The sequence below is a fragment of the Macrobrachium nipponense genome, chromosome 40, assembly GCF_015104395.2.
Source record: "Macrobrachium nipponense isolate FS-2020 chromosome 40, ASM1510439v2, whole genome shotgun sequence".
In the NCBI taxonomy this organism is placed as follows: domain Eukaryota; kingdom Metazoa; phylum Arthropoda; class Malacostraca; order Decapoda; family Palaemonidae; genus Macrobrachium; species Macrobrachium nipponense.
The window spans coordinates 40,632,467-40,655,400 of NC_061101.1; the positions used below are offsets into that span (position 1 = coordinate 40,632,467).

The following is a 22,934-nucleotide window of genomic DNA, read 5'->3' on the forward strand; positions in this document are numbered from 1 at the left end:
TGTTTTTGGGTATGTGGCACCTACTCATCTTGTGGACACCCAACAGTTAACCACTGTAACATCTTTGGTGGTAGTATCATCCGTGAAACATACTTTGAGGGCGAATCCGTTCCTGCCCCCTCCTCCTCCTCCAGGTTACGTGGTCTTGTCTCTCCCAGCAACTTATGAGCATCCTTCAAAAGTGATATCTCCATTGGATCTCCCTTCTGTTGACTTCAAGCCTATTCCATCTGTGCTTGTGCCTGCTGCTGTACCAGTCCCTGATCATGTGAGAGTTGCTATGGTGTCAGCCTCTTCTGTTCCAGCTGCTCTGGAGCCTGCTGCTTCAGGAGCCGCTCCAGTGCCACCTTGGATGGGGGATCTGACAGCTGCACTGAGGAAGCTGACAAAGAAATCTAAGGAGAAGCGCAAGTTGTCATTGTCTGCTGCCTCCTCCCCCTTCATCTTCCGAGGCTCCCCTGTCGAGGAAGAAAGTGGTCTCCCCCCTCCCCCAAGAAATCACAATCTGGGACTTCTAAGAGTCTGTCTCACTGCTCTGGGAAGACAGATGGGCGTTCTGCTGGTCCTCCTGTTCCTTTGGAAATGGGGACTGCCTTGTCGCCCCTAGGGGCGCAGGAGTCGGGGACCGTAGGAGTTCAATCTTCGGCTTGTACTTCTACCCCTAGTCCTAGAGGTTTGCTTCTAGGACTAGTAACGTCTCGGGTTCTCGTTCGTGAGTTTCCCCAAGTGGACGCAAGTCTACTGATGAGCGTGCAGCTAGAGTTGGTGACACCGAGTCTGCTCACGAACGACTCAGGCACTGTGGGGAGGGAAGGGGCGAGTCACTTGGGTGACTCATGCCTTACCGGTGATCACTCGCACAGCGATTGCTTGGCTCCCAGGGTTGACGTGACGGTCTTGTGAGATCATACACATGGCGAGACTGGTAGGAGGTACCTCGTTCAGTCCTTTCGAGAGGTTTTGACCTCTTCAAGGACTGAGACATGTCGTGAGGTTGGTACTTGCTCTCGTCAGTCAGGTAGACGCTATTCTCCACCTGATCCTCGGTCGTGCTCGTGTGATCGACCTAGTCCAGTGTTTCTCCAGAGGGAGAATGCTCTTCTAGACTTGCGATTCATTCATCACCGTGGGTAGGTGATCAATCGCGGCCCGCTCTTTCTGTTAGTTCTGCTAGCAGGGCAAGTGGGAGCGTCCAATCTTCTTCACCTGTCCCTTCAACTTCTGGTGATACACTGGGAGGGGTGAGGTGACCAGGGGGAACCATGGGGAGGGTATGATGCATCCTATAAGGGCTTGATGGTCCTTCCCTGCAGGATGCAGTCACTCCCGAGATTCAGAGGATGTTTGCAGAGGTCATCGCACCGATTTGTTAGCACAATGATCTAGGGGAAGGGTCAATGGTAGCTTCCTCTGAATGCCCTTCGCAGTTGGAGTCGTTCTGGGTTTCTAGGAGGGAGCCCAGGGCTTCTGTGGGCTTACCGTGGTCTTCCTTGTCTGAAGGTTTGTTGGACCAGGTGAACAATCTTGTCTCAGAGCAAGAGAATTCGCTTACAGCCAACAGATCGGACAAGCTGCTTCTCCCTCCTCTACCTCAACCGAGGCGTTTATATTCGCCCTTGGACAACCCTTTGCCGACTAAACAGGTGGAGCTGGAGCTAGTTCATCCGACTCTTGGCTTGCTGCTGCAGCAATTTGTTGCTGAGAACCTTTGGTTTACTCAGCAAGAGGCAGCGGGCTAGGAAGCTACCACTATGGCAGCTTTCCAAGCAGTCTCCTGGTTGGATCTGTGATCCCTCACAGTATCCAAAGTTGCTGCTTCCTCGGGACCAATAGTTCCTTGAGAAGACTCGGCTTTCAGGACACTTTGCCAGTCTAGAGTAGTGCTATTTCCTACCTGGGCCTCCGAACGGCAAACCTGTGGGCCAACCTGGTGCTTAGGGAGGAGGGACGCTGTCCTGAATCCTGTCACCAGGTCTGTAGGGCCAGAGTCGGCATTGGTGTTGAGAAATGGACAGTTGCTGTGTTCCTCCTCTCTCTTCCCTAGATAGATGGTGGACGCTGCGGTGGACAAGCGAAGGGCCGAAGACAATGATCGACTTGTCCACCAGGCAGTTGCTAAGACTTCAGGCCGCCAGACTTGGCTGACAATGGAGACAGCACGTTCAGTGCTTGCCTTGATCAAGGAGATGACTTCATGCTTTTGGTGGATCTGAAGGATGTGTATTTTCAGATGCCCATTCATCAATCCTCCAGGAAGTACCTTCGCTTTATCCTCGAGGGGATGGTGTTCCAGTTCAGGGCACTTTGTTTCATACTCTTGACCATCCCTCAGGTGTTCATGAGTGTTCACTTTGGTTTCAGCTTGGACCCATTTGGTCGCGATACATCTGTTGAGGTATCTCGACGACTGGCTAGTCCTGTTGTTACAGGACAGATCTTGTTCCCAAGCAGAGGATAAAGTATTTGGGCATTCTGATCGATACGGCAGCAGCATGAGTCTTCCCTGCAGACTCAAGGATCAGCAAATTCAGGAAGGCAGCTCAACTGTTTCTGTCTTGACAGGAACAGCCAGGAGTGTTGGTCACAGGCTTGGTATCCTGAATCCTTCCCCATCCCTCTAACGGAGGAGGTGAGGAAGGATTTAGCCTGGTGGGTAGACGACAGGAACCTCTTAATAGGAGTGGTGTTGCACACTCCCCTTCCAGACATGCTTCTGTTCTCAGACGCATTGACCGAGGGTTGGAGCGTACACCTGGAGGAGTTGCTGACTGCAGGAGTGTGGGATCGACATGACAAGCACCCTCACATCAACATTCTGGAACACAATGCGGCCTTCCTGCCCTCCAGGAGTTTCTGGATCGAGTGATGGGGGGGCCTAGTGTCTGTCCCGTTGCATCAGTTGACAGTGCAGGTGCATAAGTGGGCTATGGCACACTTGGTAGAGCTGTCAGCCGGATACATTCTGGGCAAGAGGAATGTAGTGGCAGACAAGCTCAATCGCCAGAATCACAACAGAAAACTTCTGGTTTTCTTCCCCGTAGTGCCGGACCCAAGGGCAGTTGCAGAGGATGCGTTCCAACATTCATGGGACAATCTCGACATCTTCAACTTTCTCCCCGTTCTGCCTGATTCGCAAGGTGATTAGCAGGGTGCTGATCAGCAAGAATCATCAGGTGATTCTGGTGGCTCCCAAATGACCGCAGGCTGTTTGGTATCCCGATCTGTTGGCTCTTCTTTCCGAGGCACCGTGAGAGATTCTCCCGTGGCACAACCTTCTATGTCAGCTGCACATAGAATGGTACCACTTGGCATTACAGTCCCTGTCTTCATGGCTGGCAGTTATCCATCACCTCTTGCGAGTGCGAGGATTTTCTCGTCGAGCAGCAACAGAGATGGCAGGATACCTCAGACAGTCCTCTGCAGCAGTGTACCAGGGAAAGTGGGCCGTCTTCTGTGTTTGGTATTGTGGACGGGGTCTCTCTCCGCTCAGAGCCACTCTTCAGTAGATCATGGATTTCTTAATCTTCTTCACTGAGAGAAGCCCCTCTCTGTCTCTGCAGTCAAAGGCTATAGGTATGCCCTGGCCCTAGTCCTGAAACTGCGAGGAGTGGACATTTCCACTTCCATGGAGATCTCTCTCCTTATGAGGAGCTTCGAGAGTTCTTGCCCACTCAGGGAACTCAGGCCTCCTGAGTGGGATGTGACTCTCGTCTTAAGGAGTCTTACTCGTGAACCTTACGAGCCCCTGCGAGTGTTGTCAGACAGGGATCTGACCCTCAAGACCGTCATCAGCGAAGAGAGCAGGTGAACTTCATGGTCTCTCTTATGATGCTAAATACTCTAGGGGATGGGGATCGCTTATGCTCGATTTCATCCCAGATTTCGTAGCGAAGACTCAGAATCCATCAGTCCCTGACACTAAATTCGAGTCCTTTACAATCCAGACGAGATACTGCTTTGTCCTCTTAGAGTGCTACGGCTCTATCTGAAGAGAACTTGCCATCTCTGGCCTGAGTGTTGATGCCTCTTCATTAGCATTGGGGTGACCAAAAAAGAGGTTATGGAGGAGTTTTGGAGTTCTATTTGACAACGTCTGTGTGTCCTAGAGAGAGAGAGAGAGAGAGAGAGAGAGAGAGAGAGAGAGAGAGAGAGACGAGGAGAGTAGAGAGAGTAGAAGAGAGAGAGAGAGGGGGGGGGTTGGCTTGTTAATTGGTGGTTGGATGTTAACAACTGAATTGGCTGTTGGTGAGTTCTGGGTTGTCTGCTGGTGTAGCTGGAGTTGATTGTTAGAGTTCTGTGTTTTGAGTCTTTGGTCAGTCTTTACTCAGAAGCTGTGATAGTCAGAAGTGTAAGCAGTGGTCTGTGAAGGCATTGATAGCTATAGTCAGTTAAGTTTTGTGTTTTGTTGATTTGTTGTTTAGTTGTTGTGAGTTGATGTTGTTTGCTTTGGAGTTGTTGTGCCTGTGCTGTTGGATTTGTTGTGATTGTGAGTTTTGTTGAGTTATGTGTGAGTTGTTATAGTTGAGGGTTGTTGTTGGGGAGCTGTTATGGTTTCTTGGTGTGGTTGTGAGTTATTATGAGTTGTTGTGATCCCTTGGTGTTGTTAGTGGGTGTGTGTGTTGCCTTTTTGTGTTGGTGATTGTTTGTGCAGTGGTCTTTTGTTGTGATTGTATTCCTTATTTGTTGTTGGGTTATGGTTGTTCCTTGGTTGTTTGCTGTGTTGTTGAGTTGTGGTTGTTCCTTGGTTGTTGTTGTGGTCCTTGTTGTGTTGTTATTGAGTTGTAGGATTGTGGTTCTTGGTTGTTGTCTATGTTGTTGGTTGTGTGTTACAATGGACTTATCCAGTGGACAGTACAGCTTGTCACCCTGAGTGTGTCAAGAAGTGGTTGGTAAGTACACGTGTTTTGAGAGTTTTTTTTGTTTTTGGGTTTGTGTAGGTCAATTGTCCTGCGTGTATTCAGTAGTGTAAAGAGGAAAGTGTGACTGAGGGTGAGTTTGGCAGCTGGATTGATTAAGTTTATGTGGGGGGGGGGTTGCTTTGCCCGCTTGCTTTTAAGTTTGTGATCCCGCCACAAGGTGTCCAAGAACACTATCTCTTTTTGGCTTCATGAGGTAATCAGGAAAGTGTATTCCTCCGAAGGGAGGGACGACACTGGTACCTTTCGTGCGAGAGTCCACGAAGTCAGAGGTATTGGTCTTACCCTTGTCTGCAAGAACCTGTTAGTTCCACAGGTGTTGAAGGCAGGGGTTTGGGCCAATTCATAATTTTTGAAAGTAAATTGTATTTCTCCTAACTATACAAACCTGAGGTCCTTTACATTTATGCCCATCTCATGCCTCCCCTCAATCTGTTCCTGGGCCTAAAGCAAAGTGGAATGTTTACATCCAGCCGGGTGGGACTCCTGACTATTGGACAAGCAGTTACTGCCTAACTACCTTCTACAACCGATTTCCAGACTACGCTGAAAGTAATTCTTAATGTAAAGGACCTCAGGTTTGTATAGTTATGTAAAATACTTTTACTTTAAAAAATCGTGATTTTTTAGGGTCCGTTTTCAGCATGATTCACATGGATATTTGGTGACATGTCAAACACAGCATTGCATTTACGTTCGCGTACATCAGTAACTTTCTGTGCAGTGAGGCTGATCAAGGAGAGATGCATGATACCCAAAATTCCATCTTCGCGAGGTGGAACTGGTTTTCAACCAATCAACGTCAAGTGTAAAGACATTGAGCGACAAGGAAAATGAATGCTGCTCCTAGATTGGCTGCTCTGCAGACAACAGCCAATAGAGTGTCTGGTATAATTTCATCTGGGTACTGCTCTAAGAAGACGTCACTGCGTCATAAAATTGGTTTATGTGCAGAAAGTTGGTTTGGGTAAAGCATCTTTTAAGAGAAACAAATTAAGTTATTGAAATTTTTCCATGTTTACATGAACTTATTACAAAACTGTAATATTTGAAAATTAATAAATCTATTTTCATCTTAAAAAAGGTATTTAGTCACAAAAATATACTTCATATGTATGTATGAAAATATTACTGCGTGCCGCAGACACAAACATACATCCCCTGCTATTCCCGTTGTCTTATGTATTTTAGATATGCTCTGCGTACTTATAGTATCATCCTAAAACACTTTATGTACATATGTATCATATTTAGAAATCATCTTAAAACATTTAATAAAATGTACAGTTTGCGCAAAAACTCAATGGGCATACTTACTGTACACACTTGACCCAATACGTACAGTTCAATGTTCTACTGTTTGTCCGTTTTTTGCATGTGCGGAACATTACATGCATATACATACACTGCTACTGACTAAGAATTTTTCTTTAAAATGTCCTCTAAACGTTCTGCTTCTCCTAATGCTTTTGGCAAAGAGCCTAAGCATCAGAGGCCCTTAAAGTTAATGTTAGATGAGGAGAAAATAGACGTGATTGTCATGTTAAGAGAGGGCAGAAGTCATGGAGAAGTAGCAGCCCATTGCCACATGACAAAGTGCAGTCGCCTGCATTGGGAATGAGTATGAGCAAGGCCAAATACTTACTTGGGGAGGCCATTATTGGACAAGAACTTGCCTCCCTGTTTAATAGTACTGCTATCCCATCAACGGACCAGGCCTTGAGAACTTTCATGGTCTCTACAATTTGATCAGGGATGTCAGGGAGGTACAGACAACAGTCAAGACATGGGATAAAAATAAAGGGCCACAACTTTCATCAGTACTATTAATGAAATAGTGAAGCCCCATCATGACTTGTTTATACAGATGTACAATTACCTCAAGAAGGTGGTGCCTCCCAAAATCCATGACGAAGCACCTCCTGAAGAAGGTGAAGAGACGCCCTCAGGCTGCACAGCTATATCATCATCATCATCTATAATCAACATAAAAAACAAGTAAGTGCCATATGATTTAATATTATTATAATAACATTTAATGTCACATATACAGTAAATAACATGAAAATACAGAATATTGCTGTACGAAACAATTTGCATCCGTGAATAATTTTATATAAATGTTCCACAGAGAAACCCGCAATTGAGCAAGTCCTCCTGTGAATAATTTTGAGATGTGTTCCAAAGAAAAATCCACGGATACTGGGCTCTACTGTATTAAGTATATCTGAGGGAAGGGAATGAGCTGTATGACTCTACCTCACCCCCCAAGAAAAAGATGGGAAAGAGACAAAACGGTAATTGTTCCTACACGATATACAAACCCTCGGTGCATTACATAAGGAATTACTTTCAGTGTAGGCTGGAATTACGGCCGTTAAATTCTTGAACTAGGTGGTTAGGCGGCAGCAGAGACGTGCAGAGAACTTTTTCAGGGCAGGTGCTCAAGTGAAAAAAAGGGCAAAAATATAGAAATGAATTAGGCTAAATATATACCGGCTCAGTATTCTTTCAAATTTATTTAAACTGCCATTAATAATTCAAGAAAGAGATAAACATGACTGGTATCATAGGTACCAGTGGGCTAATGTTTTATATAAATGACTGCAAGAAAATCAATCAGTATGATCAATACACTTGGCTAATAACCAGACCTTATCATTTTATATTTATAAGAGAACCCTTCTGTGTGCCATTTCTTTGAATATGCTGATAACTTCACTGTTGTTGATTGTGATATCCTTTTCAACTGCTAGCAACAAAAGATCAGATAACCTCTCCTCACTGGACAGGCTGCGTAGCTTTGTCTTCACCAGCTTGAGTTTGGAGAAGGTCCTTTCCACTGTTGCAGTTGTGATGGGTAGAGTGGCATAAATTGTTAAGAGTTCAAGCATAAGTGGCAATATCTCCTGGACATTGTTTTCTTTCATCAGGTTGAGCATTGTAGCTGCAGTGTTCTGTGGCAGGCAAGGAAATGAGGAATAGAAGATCTTTAATTCCAACCGTAGCTTGTCTACTTCTTCTAACTCATAAAACTGGCATAATTTTTGCAATGACTTGAATGCCTCTTCATTCACAGGTTCTTTCCAGTTATCTTGGACTGTCATACAATGAAAGGCATTTAGGATACCCCATGTTGTGTTGTCTCCACCTTTAAATCTTCTTTGTAGCTCTTGTGATATTGTATCTAAAAACACATAAAATACTCTCACACGGTAGTACTCATCCAAGGATTGATATTGCTGGTCCTCAGTAGCAGATGTAGCACTATACTTGTATCTTTCAGGCATTTTTCTTCTTCTGCCTTGTCCAGGAATCCCAGAGGGGAGGTTGATGGCCATGGATTCAGCTCTCTCTCTTTAACATTTGTAAAAATCTCCTGAAATTTCTCATCATTTCTTAATTCTCTCAAACTTTGTAGAACTCCATCCACAATTCTGTAGGAGGCAGCCAAATCAAAGTCTTTCTGTTGTAGGGCATTAGAGGCATAGGCAGTTTCTTGAAAAACTGGGATGGCAATCTCAAGACAAACAAGAAATTCAAAGTTAATACTTTGCAGCAATGTTGAGGCATCCCCTGCTGATGCATCAGGAGGATGTTTTTGCACTATCTCTTCTAAAAATTGCTTCAGAGCTGGGATGACCTTCCTCGTGGTTCTAAGAGCTGACTCTCATCAAGCCCATCTTGTGTCTGATAGCTTCTTAAGTTCAAGTGGGCGGTCTTCTGGATACATTGCTTTCTGGATCTCCATGAAAGCAGCATGCCGTTTTGAAGAGTTAGCAATAAAAGCATACAGTTTCTCAAACAAACTGAAACAAGTTACAAACTGAGTACTTGATTTTGCACTTTCGACTAATACTAGATTTAGGCTGTGTGCATGCCTTTGGGTTCTGTCTTTGGAGTCTGGACTGTAGTCCATTGTATATTCCACTCATATTTGCTGCCCCATCATATCCTTGTCCACGCATATCATCTATGTTCAGGTTATTTGTATTAAGCATAGAGATCACTTCTTTCTCCAGTGCTTCACCAGTTGTTGATTGCACATTGAATACTTGTATGAAACGTTCTTTTATTTTGAGGTCATGTACATATCTCACAACAAAAGAGACCTGTTCTGTATGTGATACATCAGATGTTTCATCTATGAGGATGGAAAAGATCTTGCTCTTGTGAATTTCTTCTAATATCACTCTTCTAACTGAAATGGCCAAAGCCTTAATCAGGTCATTCTGAGTCCTATTTGAAAGCAATGACACTTGGGATCTTTTCAGTATTTCTTGTTTTTCTTTAATTACATCAAGGTGCAATTTAACGACACTGTCATACTTGCCAAACATTTCTACAAGTTCAAGAAAATTTCCTCGATTTTCACTGATAGAACTTTCTTGGTCGCCCCTAAATGGAAAACATTGTCTTGCCAAGTATAGAGTGATGGAGATCAACCTACATAAGATTTCTCTCTTTCTCTGCTTCTCTTTGTCTCTAGCAGCTTGTACTTCCTGATTAGCTGTTTCTAAAGCAATATCTAATGCTTGACTTTGGAACCCTTTCCATCGAACCATACCAATCATGTAAGATTCTGAACTAGCATGCTCCTTTATTTTCTTTAAAGCTGTCCTCCAACGGCTTATGCCCTCTGATTTCCAAGCTACTCGGCCCTTGTACTTTTCCTCATTCAAAAACAGACGACAGCTGAAGCAGAACATGGCATCTTTCTGAGGTGAATACTCCAACCAAGAATTCCTTTCATACCATTTCTTCTGAAACAAGCGTCCCTCTACATTCTTGGGATATGGAATTACTGGTTGACATGGGCCATAATTAGTGAAGAGTCTGATGAAAGACTCACTAATACATATCTTATAATTAATAACATGGGCAAGGTCATTTGGATACTGTAATTCAGATAGCATGGAAAATGGCTCTTCAACTTTGGGCACTTCTGCTCTTGCTTCAGTCTGGGGTCTAAACTGTCCGCTTCATTTGGCTCGTCGTCTGCTTCCATATCTTCAGCTTCTGACTCTTCACTTGCTCTGATGTTGAAGCTGCCACTCTCGGCTTCATCCAATCATAAAGAGTTCTGCTACCTTTGGCAGCATCTTGTCTGCCCCGCTCCTGCTCCTTTTTTCTTCTCTCCTTCCGTGGCATACTGAAGATCATTAATATAACAGAATTAGAAAATCAAGGTTCCAAGAAAAAAATCAGGATTACCCTAAATTTGAGTCAATTACCCCAAATTTTAGGCATCAGTGTAAAATACCTATTGACAAGAAAAACACAATAAAAGGTACAATTCACATATCTGAAACTTCTGTACATGTTGCATTACTTGGGACATTACTGATTGCTTTCAGCATTTTGTCATCAATAATCAGTGTATGAGAAGACACTTTCAAGTCCAGTGTTTCTTATGGTATATTACATGCAGTATCCCATTTGATGTTTCATTTTAAGAGAAGATCTCTCAGAAGTTTTTGTTGTATTCATTTGGCTAAAAAAGCGCTCAACTGCCGCATTTAAGTATGGTAGAGAAAGGAGGGGGATATGACTAAAGCTATATTGGGAAAGCATGGCTATCCTACAGCATTTTCCTATTTAATAGAATATTTCTTGACTTTGTAAAATTAAGTTGATTTGATATTTCTTCGTTTAAATAAAGGAGTCTTCATTCTTCATCTACAGCATGTTTATCAGCATATTTCGCTAATATATGGCTTTTTGGACCCACAACATGATCGCCGATTTGCAGTTATCAATATTTACTCAGATAAGCATAAACATCATTAATAACACGACATAAACATGATTATCGAATGCTAAATGGCGAAAACAAGTAAAAAAAAACCGAAAATGAGAAATAAACAGATTTTTTCACCATCCAATTGGGTATTGTTGATTTAAAAATCGAAAACTAAATATCACGTGCAGCTCAAGAACTTAATTGGACACATTATGCAACAAATGAAATGAAACACAAGCTGTATGTCTCATTCAGTAGGTTAATGGCCACCTACAATGAATCATACCGGTACCGTTCGGCGTTCCAGTCCACATTACTGTGGCCCCGTTCCTATTTTCTTCTCCAAATCTATTAATTTACTCGACTCACTTGGTACACCGTCTCTCCCCCTCTTTTTGTTATTACACTTTTTATAGCTAAAAAGGGAGTCAAAGCCTTAATGCAGAGGCATTACCAGTTAAAATAACTAGGAAAGCTAACCCTGTTGTCAGTCTAGCTCAGCTGAGCTTGCCTTGGCCCCAGTGTTACTAGACAGTGAGACATATAGTCAGCTGATCTTGGTTGACCCAGTGTTGCCAAGATATAGTACCCATTTCTACAAGCTCCTGTTTATTATTATTATTATGATTATTATTATTATTATTATTATTATTATTATTATTATTATTATTATAATCATAATAATAATAATAATAATCATAATAATAATAATAATCATAATAATGATAATAATAATATGTGGCGCTGTGGCTGAGTGGGTTAGGTCGTCAATGGACTGTTTAAGCAACATTGGGGCTGGTCAGTCGTTGGATGGGTGACCGCTCTCCTTGGCGTTGATTCCTTGGGAAAGGATCTTTACCATAATTTCCTCAGTCTACTCAGCTGTAAATGAGTACCTATCCCTGATGGGGTAGGGTCCAGCTATGGGTTAAATAGCAAAAACTCAGCAATGATGTTAAGAAATGAAGGAATAAACGACAACGACGTAAATGGAACCTCTGGCAACAGAGGAGCTTCGTCCGGCAGCCAGGTATTCAACCCAATTGAAGGGGAAGACGGTCAGGTACTTGGAGGTCGTCATCCAGCAACTGACCACCACAACGACAGTAACCAACAGCCTGAGATTGGAGCTACAGAAGCAAACCAAAGGAAGAAATGGACAAGAGAAGAAAATTAGGAAATATGGAGATGCTACATCAGAAGCAACCCGACGGAGAGAGGATATAGAAGAAGGTTGGTCAACATCTGGAATGAGAGGAATAACACCCCCCAAACAGAGCAGAGGCTGGCAGACCAAGTAAGAACATAAAGAAAAGAACTGGCTCTCCCCAACAGAAAGAGAAGAACTGGAAAGGGAAATGTCACACGACAACGAATTACACGAAGACGAACTGAGAGACGATGCCACAGAAGACGACAGGGATGATGAGGTATCAAACAACGACACACGAAGAAACACCGACGAAGTAACAGACAGGACGGAATGGGTAGAAAAGATTAGACAATGGATGGAGCCAGATACAGAGAGAGAAAAGATCCCCTCCATGAAAGCCTACAACACCAAGAAAGTAGGGGAGAAAACAAGTGAGGTCAATGAAATAATGGGCATAATACACACCACCAGTATCACAGAAACAAATAACTTGGCATATGTAGGAGCAAGATTAGTAGCAGAACTGATGGGGATTCGAACACCAACACCACCAGCAACCAACCCCACCCCAGACCAAAAACAGCAACCTCCTTGGAAAAGGCGCCTGGAAAAGCAAATCATAGTGATGAGATCTGACTTGAGTAAACTGAAAGATATGGCAGAAAAAAGGCTAAGAAGCAAGAAAACAAGGGAGGAACTGAACGAGAAATACAAAGTACAAGAGAGGGGACTAAACAACACAATAGAAGATGTAAAACAGAGGCTTAAGGCCAAAGCACATAAGATCCAACGGTACATGAACAGGAATAAGGGATACCAACAAAACAAACTATTCGGAACCAACCAGAAAAGACTATACAGTCAACTAAGAGGGGAAGACAACCACCAAGAAATTCCTGAAGCCGAACCAAGTAAGAGACTCTGGGAAAACATATGGAGCAATCCGGTATCACACAACAAACATGCAACATGGCTTCAGGAAGTCAAGGAAGAAGAAACAGGGAGAATAAAACAAAGATTCACAGAGATCACGACAGACACAGTCAGACACCAACTATAGAAAATGCCAAACTGGAAAGCCCCAGGTCCGATGAAGTCCATGGATACTGGCTCAAAAACTTCAAGGCCTACACCCACGAATAGCAGAACAACTCCAGCATTGTATCATAAATCACCATGCACCAAATGGATGACCACAGGAAGAACATCCTTAGTACAAAAAGACAAGAGTAAGGGAAATATAGCCAGTAACTACAGGCTTATCACCTGCCTACCAATAATGTGGAAGTTACTAACAGGTATCATCAGTGAAAGGCTATACAATTACCTAGAGGAGACAAACACCATCCCCCACCAACAGAAAGGCTGCAGAAGAAGTGTAGGGGCACAAAAGACCAGCTCCTGATAGACAAAATGGTAATGAAGAACAGTAGGAGAAGGAAAACCAACCTAAGCATGGCATGGATAGACTATAAGAAAGCCTTCAACATGATACCACACACATGCTAATAGAATGCCTGAAAATATATGGGGCAGAGGAAAACACCATCAGCTTCCTCAAAAATACAGTGCACAACTGGAATACAATACTTACAAGCTCTGGAATAAGACTAGCAGAGTTTAATATCAGGAGAGGGATCTTCCAGGGCAACTCACTGTCCCCACTACTCTTCGTAGTAGCCATGATTTCCATGACAAAAGTACTACAGAAGATGGATGCCGGGTACCAACTCAAGAAAAGAGGCAACAGAATCAACTATCTGATGTTCATGGACGACATCAAGCTGTATGGTAAGAGCATCAAGGAAATAGATACCCTAATCCAGACTGTTAGGATTGTATCTGGGGACATCAGGATGGAGTTTGGAATAGAAAAATGCGCCTTAGTCAACATACAAAAAGGCAAAGTAACGAGAACTGAAGGGATAAAGCTACCAGATGGGAGCAACATCAAACACATAGATGAGACAGGATACAAATACCTGGGAATAATGGAAGGAGGAGATATAAAACACCAAGAGATGAAGGACACGATCAGGAAAGAATATATGCAGAGACTCAAGGCTATACTCAAGTCAAAACTCAACGCCGAAAATATGATAAATGCCATAAACACATGGGCAGTGCCAGTAATCAGATACAGTGCAGGAATAGTGGAATGGACGAAGGCAGAACTCCGCAGTATAGATCAGAAAACCAGGAAACATATGACAATACACAAAGCACTACACCCAAGAGCAAATACGGACAGACTATACATAACATGAAAGGAAGGAGGGAGAGGACTACTAAGTATAGAGAACTGCGTCAACATGGAGAACAGAGAACTGGGGCAATATCTGAAAACCAGTGAAGACGAGTGGCTAAAGAGTGCATGGGAAGAAGGACTAGTAAAAGTAGATGAAGACCCAGAAATAAACAGAGACAGGAGAAGGACAGACAGAACAGAGGACTGGCACAACAAACCAATGCACGGACAATACATGAGACAGACTAAAGAACTAGCCAGCGATGACACATAGCAATGGCTACAGAGGGGAGAGCTGAAGAAGGAAACTGAAGGAATGATAACAGCGGCACAAGATCAGGCCCTAAGAACCAGATATGTCCAAAGAACGATAGATAGAAATAACATCTCTCCCATATGTAGGAAGTGCAATACGAAAAATGAAACCATAAACCACATAGCAAGCGAATGCCCGGCACTTATTCAGAACCAGAACAAAAAGAGGCATGATTCAGTGGCAAAAGCCCTCCACTGGAGCCTGTGCAAGAAACATCAGCTACCTTGCAGTAATAAGTGTACGAGCACCAACCTGAGGGAGTGATAGAAAACGATCAGGCAAAGATCCTCTGGGACTATGGTATCAGAACGGATAGGGTGATACGTGCAAAATAGACCAGACGTGACGTTGATTGACAAAGTCAAGAAGTAAGTATCACTCATTGATGTCGCAATACCATGGGACACCAGAGTTGAAGAGAAAGAGAGGGAAAAAATGGATAAGTATCAAGATCTGAAAATAGAAATAAGAAGGATATGGGATAAGCCAGTGGAAATTGTACCCATAATCATAGGAGCACTAGGCACGATACCAAGATCCCTGAAAAGGAATCTAGAAAAACTAGACGCTGAAGTAGCTCCAGGACTCATGCAGAAGAGTGTGATCCTAGAAACGGTGCACATAGTAAGAAAAGTGATGGACTCCCAAGGAGACAGGATGCAACCCGGAACCCCACACTATAAATACCACCCAGTCGAATTAGAGGACTGTGAAAGAGCAAAAAAAGAAAATAATAATAATAATTTATTATTATCATTGACACAGATAGGCAGCATAGGCGGCGGGCCTATAATACATCCCTCTCAAAAGGGCACTTTTAATATAGTAGCAAAAGGGGCAGGTGCTTGGGCACCCTAGCAACCCCCCTCTGCACGTCCCTGTTAGGCAGTAACTACCGTCTGGTAGGCGGGTAGGCCCGTCTGTAAACACTCCACTTTGCTTTCGGCCGTCTTCTGATGAAGACGTATGTTTGTGAGCTCTTGCTAACTAGCCGTTAATCATTTTCCTGGTGGGATCTTTAGCTTTTTTCATTTTGAATAAATATGTATATACTTTCTTTGATATTAATAATTATTTGACTTCAATGATTAATATGCAAACCCACTTTTCGTGATAGCCTTTATAGCTGCCTTTTTACTTTGTGTTAAGGGTCGGCAGCAAGGGTATGCCAACATCTTTATTAGTACATATTTTTGCCCTTTAACGTTAGGATGAGACATGTATTCGTGTTGGTTATCCTAACTATGGAATTGTACCTGTGACTCGTAGCATGCTGTAATATTGGTCCTTGAGTGTGTGTACTGTTCCCTTGCTGGTAATCATATTCATTTACCACTGCTATCCTGGAGTTTCATCACTGGACAAATCTTTCACTGCTGCCCTGTGATTATTAACTCTATTTCTGCTGGTAAATATACCTCAACCTGTAGAAGAAGACTTGCAGAATTTGGAGAAGTCAAAGAGGAAGAGAGCTCGTCGAGTGTCATCTTCCTCTTCAGAATCATCATATTTTTTATCAGCCTCCACCCCTTCGACTTCTAAGGCTCCCTGTTGAAGAAAAAGGCAGTCTCCCCCCTCCACACAAAGAAGTCTTGTCACAGGACTTCTAACGGTCTGCCTCCTCAAACTGAGGAGGCCGTTGGGTCTTCCACTGGCTCTCCCATTCCTTTGGGAACAGGAACCGTTGCGCTGTCCCTAGGTCCTAGTGTCTCAGGAGCCGTAGAAGCGCAAACTTCGGTTTGCATTTCTGCTGCTAGTCCTAGAGGTTCTGCCCCAAGACTAGCGGTGATTGCTCGGTTCCCAGGGTTGACGTGACAGTCCTGCCAGACTGTGCATGCAGAGACTGGCAGGGGCTCCCCGATTCGGCCCTCTCGAGAGGTTTCGGCCTCGATGAGGACTTGGACGTGTCAGAGGACGGTATCGGCTCTATCCAGTCAGGTGCATGCTCAGCCCCACCCAGACAATGGTCATGTTCATGTGACCGACCGGTCTTGGTGGCGGTGAACGTTTCACCTGCTGTACGAGTTTCGTAAACCTCCTCGGGAAAGCGTTTTCTCCAGACTATAACGCTTTCCTAGACTCGTGTCATGGCCATCACCGCAAGTTGATGGCTGGCTGTGACTAACTTCTCCTGCTAGTTCCGCTAGCAAGGCGAGTGAGAGCATCCAGTCTTCCTCACCTGTTCCCTCTACTTCCTATGGTTACGCCAGGAGGGGCGAGGTGAATAGGAGGGATCCTGCAGAGTACTCTCTGTAGGATTCAGTGTTGGAGGACTACGTTCCTGGAGGGACCTTAGGGCCCTACCGGACGTATGTCCACGTCGTTGAGGAAAGATCATATGTCAAAACTGGAGACTGTCTCCATACCTTTTTCTGTCCTTTGGGTGGATTTCAATTCGCAGTCCTCTGTGGGTTCTTGCATTCTGGGAGCCTCGATTGTATATTCTATTGTACTCTCATTCCAGTCTTAAATGTTCGCATTTAGGACTAGTTTTTATACCCGTTCCTCCTTGATTTCTACAGGAGTCGACGAGGGGCCCCACCCTGATTTGGGGGTCTCAACGAGTATTAAAATTCTTTGGAATTTCTAGGACTCTCCGAGTGTTTTGGTCTTCTACGATCAGCAAACACTTGGGAGAGACGAGAATTCCTGATAATTGTTACTATGACAGCCGGGAATCTTGCTGAATGCTCGAATTCCTTGGAATTTCTGGCATTCTCAGTGTTATGGTTTTCTGTAATTTCCAAACACTTGGGCGAGACAGACATTCCCAGTGATTGTTATTACAAAAATCGTGAGTCTCTCTAAGCCATTAAATTCCTTGGAATTTCTAGCGCTTCCAGAGTGATTTGGTTTTTTGAGATTTCCAAACACTCGGGCAACAGGCATTCCCAGTGATTATTACAATAATTGGGAGTCTTGCCGAGCGCATAGAGCCCTTGGTTTCATTGGAGGCTCGCCAAGTGCTCTGCTTCATCATATTGCCAAGTACCAGGGCGAGACAAGGCTTACCCGATTATTGTCATAAAAAAGTTGGGTTTTTCTTGCTGAGCTTGGAAATTCTTACGAATTCTAACACTCGCCGAGTGCTCACTATTACGAGTGCTTGGATGGCGAGACGAGTCTTTACCCGTACAGATGAGTCTGCTCCTCAGTCTGGTTTGGAGTTATGTAGAGCTTGGAACTGCATGCAACACCTTCTGGATGAATGTTCAAGTACCGTCCTTGTGTATTGGACCTTAGGGTCCGAACACGTAGGACAGTAGACACAGAATCCCCCAAGGGGGGTCGTACATCCACAGTCAGTGATAATAGTCTTCACTCCATCATGATAGTGGCGCAAGACGAGAGAAGGGACCAAGCTGCGTTGGTGGCTCAGACACACCTGTGAAAGCCAGGAATGGCTATTCTTCAGGTGCCAAGATCAATGTTGCTGTCCCTTGGGCAGCAACATCGATCTTGGCACCTGAAGAATAGCCTTGGGACAAAGCATCTGAAGGAGATAAGAGGAGGTCCTCTGTGTAGTCCTCTTCATGAGGTTCGATCACGGAGAAGATAGACGAGTAGCAAGACGTGGCAAGTTCTCGCCAGCTTTTACTGCATTTAACTCCAGTCAACTTTCGCTCGCGTGTGAGCGAACGAAACTGTTGTAGGAAATGAATACTTCATTTAACAGAGTGAGAACATCGCAAGTTCTGGGAAGAGCAGGCAAGAACAGTCAATCCTCCTCTCTTTTTTCCCTCTACTTCCTGGTTATACTGGAATGAGCAAGGAAATAAGAGGAATTCTATGGAGTCTACTCCTCAGAGTTTGAACCCGAGAGATTATGTTTTTGGTTCAATCTTAGGATCTTATGAACATACATCAATCTGTTCAGGATGGATAGTACCGAGAGGTTTGCACACCTCTCCAGTGCTACTGTTTTGGGAACAACCAGTTCGGCTTCAACTAGTCGTCTTCGGTATCCAGTTATCACCATAGAAGTCTTCCTTCGGGAAACTTCACCTTCGCTCTCTTCATTAGAGAATGAAGGTGGTCTGCTTCCAGTCCTTATTCTTGTCCCTCGAATAAAGAAGAATTAGGCTGGAGTGTGATTACAGGAACCTACAAATATTTCTCTCTCGACGTGCTTCTGTTATCAGTTGCATTGTCCGAGTAGTCTTAATTAACCTGGAACTCAGGACAGCCTTTCGGGTCTTCCAAGAGTTACCGGTTTTGATTTTGAGATAACTATTGGTATTATTTCCCATCAACACCAGAGCATTTGCATTATCACTGAACAAGAGGGTTTTCTTTCCTTCCATTTTGGTTAAAATACAGATGCTTGAGTGTACCTTTTTAGCGCTCGATAGTTCTAGTTGAACGCATTCCCTCACTACCAGGCAACTCAGTATGACAAGTCGAGTGAGTGGTATAGGGCTCTGTCTCAGTACTGCTTGCTCTCCGAGATTCTTTGCGGTTTGGTATTGTTTCTCCTCTGTCGAGGATTAACTACCAATTCAAAGCTCTCTGCCCGGCAATCACAGATGTAGATCTTTGGTTGGATCGGAATTCTTGCATAATGCCCATCTCTCCTGCACCACATTTACTGTTGCGAGAATTTTCAGACAAAGATATATCTAATTAGGCTCGTTATCATCTTTCTGTTTACCCCACGGTATAACAGAAGTCTGTAGCCTAGTCTTCTGTTCCATCTCACCTGCCCCATCGGCTGCTGTGATGACACAGAATGATTTTCTTCAGACAATTCGAGTTTTGTCTTCTAATATACATTTCCTAATTCGTAAGGTGTTCAATTATTCTTTGTTCACCCTGAATTGTAAATGAATAACAGAAGACTTCGCCTGTTCCCCACCCAACTAACTCTGCTTCTAATTTAGTAAATAGAAACTTCCTCCCTGATCCAACTCACAAGAAGCAGTTCTTCAGGCAGTACAATCCCTGTGTTTTCATTACTGAAAGACTCTCCTCTTTCATTGCAAACTCTGACTTTCTCGCCAAGCGGCAATGAAATAGCAGATTAGCTTTTTCAGACCTCTGTAAAACAACAGGGATTAAAGCCGTCTTCACTGGTTGGTGTCATCGATGGGACTTTTTCTATGATCAGAATCTTGAGAGTTTACTTCTCTCAATTCAACCTTAGTCATTCATTAGTGATATGGTATTGTTTCTCCCTGGCTGAGATTCAACTACTGATGAGAAACTTCTGTCTTGCCATCACTGGGACCTCTTCTCTAGAAGGCAATTGACTATCGTTTGATGTGTGCCTACCTCGCGAGAATCATCATCTCGGCTTTTAACATCGTTGGCGAACAAGATAGATGATTTGTATGGTTATTCTCAGCATAATCCTTAAAAGGCTGGTGTCATGTTGTGACTACATCTCGGATGCGTGACAGCACAGTCAGTCGGTATCTGTTGACGAGTCCGAGTCCTTCATGATCTGCGCTGTGGACTTTGTATTGGTTGATCCAGATCAGTCATTACTTTGCCCATTTTGGTGTGTTGCTGTACCCATGAAGGATCGACTCCCTTCATTGAGTGCTGATGCCTTTATCCACTGCAGACTGCCAATGCAGAAGTGTCCAATGACACGTCTTCTCTGCAGTTTAATATTCCAGTGGATGGGTACATTTAATCACTCCAAAGAATATGTCAGACTGGGAGATAGATGAGGTCTCATTGCGACCATATTTATATCTCTCTTCCTTCGGGAAGTCCCTTAGGTCCTTGGAACCTCTTTTCCTTGGACCGGTGGTGGATGCTTTCAGGTTGTGTTTGCTTACCCGGCTCCTTCAAGAGGACAAGTTGCATCTCGCCTATGGTGTGTGGTTCTAGAGGTAAGAAGGTTGCGAGAGTGACTGGCCTCTCCACCTTCCCCTCCTTGTCCTACTCCTCTTCCTTCAGGTTGAGGATAGGACTCGAACTTACACTGGCTGGTTGGGCGATTGATGCGGTAAGCTTACACATCGAGCTTTCTTTCTGTTTTTCTTATCAGAATCATAGAAGCAATCCCACTCCTTCCTCTAGCAAGGGGAGGAAGGAGACTGGCAATAATGCAAATTCTTCCCAGAACTTTGTATTAATGCCTTCAACTATAGAATATTCTTCACACCCCTTTTTTCGGATCAGTTACAATTCCTCACTCAATTCGAAAAGACCCAGAAGTCTGACTCTTGATCATGCAGCTCCTATACTATGATCAAGTTGTCAGAGGCAGGGCATTCCTCCTCACTCTTACGACCAGGAGGAATGTCCCAGGTGTGTAGAACTCCAGTCAGTTATAGAGGCTCACTCACATTCCTCCCACCAATCAGTGAGTCTTCCTTATGTAAAGGACCGAGGGCTTGTATATCATGTAGGAACAAATCACAATCTTTGATAGTAAATTGTATTTTTCCTAGCTATACAAATCTGAGGTCCTTTACATTAATACCCACCTCATGCCACCCCTCAATCTGAACCTGGGCCGAAAGGCAAAGTGGAGTGTTTACATCCTAGCAGGCTGGCCTATCAGTATCCGCCTACCAGAGGGCAGTTACTCCCTAACCAACTTGTTCAAGAATTTAATGGCTGTAATTCCAGCCTACACTGAAAGTACTGTCGCGCACAATAGTTCGTTCCCTCCGCTGTTCCAGAGAGAGAACACGAATCCGCGACTATGAAACCCCGGAGGAATTGAACAAGTAACTAATTTAGAACCCAACAGATGTCGCACCGTGAGGGCAAGGAAGGAGGAGTGTGGGAAGAAGGTGTTTTTTTGAGCAGTGTAAAGTCTCCATAACCTAATATCGTTAAAAGTTTTTGTTGTTGACGATACTGGGTTTGAGTATATAATGTGCAGTTAAAGAAATATGCGGAATAAATATGAGAATAAAAGTGCTTCGGGAGTTAGTATTCAGAATTAACATTTCCTATCAACAGACACGACTCTCCACAAGATCGATACAAAACTTGCACCTACAGTCTTAACGGTGGTGTTCTGTAATCTGCAATCCACCTCAGTATATATATATATATATATATATATATATATATATATATATATATATATATATATATATATATATACACATATATAACATCTATAGCAACAAATTAGCAACATTTTCAGTTCACTTACAAATTACGGCTATTTGTAATTTTCTTGAAATACTAACACAATATGAAATATTAAGATATTTTCACCAATGTAACAAGTTCGTATTTAGTTGAAAGATAGATAGACAGAAGCAGAGAAAAAAATATTGATAATAGGACAGAAATAAAGACAAAAACATTAGAGAGAGAGAGAGAGAGAACCTTTCAAGTTCTTTTCTAGATTAACACCATAGTGAACAAGCCTCATCTTATTGGTTTCGTTTTATCACCAGGACAATCGCAAAACATCAGATACCATCAACTTTACTACATGTCTTTCTTAATGACATCTTCATTATTGTTTTCACGATGCATTGTAGTAGAAAATAACTTAACTCAGATTCTGTGTTGCATGGAGCAAAGTAGTTTTCCAGTGCCGATGTAGTTATAGCTAAGACTAGTGTGTAAACGAGTTAACTTTTACTGACAATATTGATTGACATATTCCAAAAGCAATTACCAGCGAATATGGTGTTGTAGGAATTTACCTTCTCTCTCCAGAAAAGTCAACTGCAGTGGTCCTTCCCCTTCTCTGACTAGTTCCTCTCTTGGGAGGGTTAGGGACCACTATTTGCTACCTTAGCATTGGTGAGTTTGGTTGCCTAGTATATGACCAATCTTAGGCGCTGCAGCTTTTAGCTCAACTAATTTGATCAGGGTCTATTTCTTCTACTTTTTGGATCTTCTTTCAATATTCCAGCCTTAGTGTCAACTCCTGTGCAACCTTCTCATGCAAAGGAAAAGAAAGACTTATAGCTGTTTTAAGGTCCTATATGCTAGCCAGTCAAAGATCAATCAGTATTAACACTGATAAACATCCATTCATGTAATACTAGTTTGCTATGATCACAATTGAAAGAAGTGAATAATTGTAAAGAACTCTGTAAATATGACGTTACATTTCCTGATGTCGATGTCAGGCTCTGTTCTACAAAGTTTATGGGGTATCAAGTGGCTTAAGTCAGTAGCAGTAGATGGTAGGATGCGGAACAAGTCTCTGTCATTTGTGTGTGTCCCGAGTCATCTCCTATCATAGGTATACCTCTTACTACAGGTATGGGAAGCGTCATCCTTAAACCTTTGGTATAGGCTATTCTGTTAATTTAAAGTGTCCACATCATAAAATTGCTTGTGGATTAGTAGTTTTCATGACATTTCTAACGAATGTTAAAAACAATGTTGATTTTATAATCAAATTGAATAGTTTAAATTTAAATTTTGATTTTAATATGGTTAGTTTTGATGTCTCTTTATTTACAAAACTGCCTGTAGATGATTTACTTGAATATTTGGAGGATGAATTAGAACGTCATGACATTCCCTTAACTGTAGCAAACCTCATTAGTCTTGTAAGGTTATGTATCAAAGATAGTATTTTTTGTTTTAATGGGGAATTTTTTGTACAAAAGTGGCATGGC

The 22,934-nt window shown here is 43.1% G+C and overlaps 2 protein-coding genes across 2 annotated transcripts; both read right to left on the bottom strand.

Annotated features, from left to right (window-relative positions):
- Nucleotides 1-7,585: 7,585 nt before the first annotated feature.
- On the bottom strand, nt 7,586-8,257 carry LOC135212218 (zinc finger MYM-type protein 1-like). The gene has a single exon (XM_064245660.1). The coding sequence runs from the start codon at nt 8,255-8,257 to the stop codon at nt 7,586-7,588; it is 672 nt and encodes a 223-aa protein (XP_064101730.1).
- A 459-nt stretch (nt 8,258-8,716) lies between these two features.
- On the bottom strand, nt 8,717-9,832 carry LOC135212219 (zinc finger MYM-type protein 1-like). Its single transcript, XM_064245661.1, has one exon. The coding sequence runs from the start codon at nt 9,830-9,832 to the stop codon at nt 8,717-8,719; it is 1,116 nt and encodes a 371-aa protein (XP_064101731.1).
- Between the last annotated feature and the right edge of the window lie 13,102 nt (nt 9,833-22,934).

What these genes read in the sequence shown, in the direction of transcription:
- LOC135212218 (XM_064245660.1), bottom strand. Translation starts at nt 8,257, where the DNA reads ATGGCCATCAACCTCCCCTCTGGGATTCCTGGACAAGGCAGAAGAAGA.
- LOC135212219 (XM_064245661.1), bottom strand. Translation starts at nt 9,832, where the DNA reads ATGCTATCTGAATTACAGTATCCAAATGACCTTGCCCATGTTATTAAT.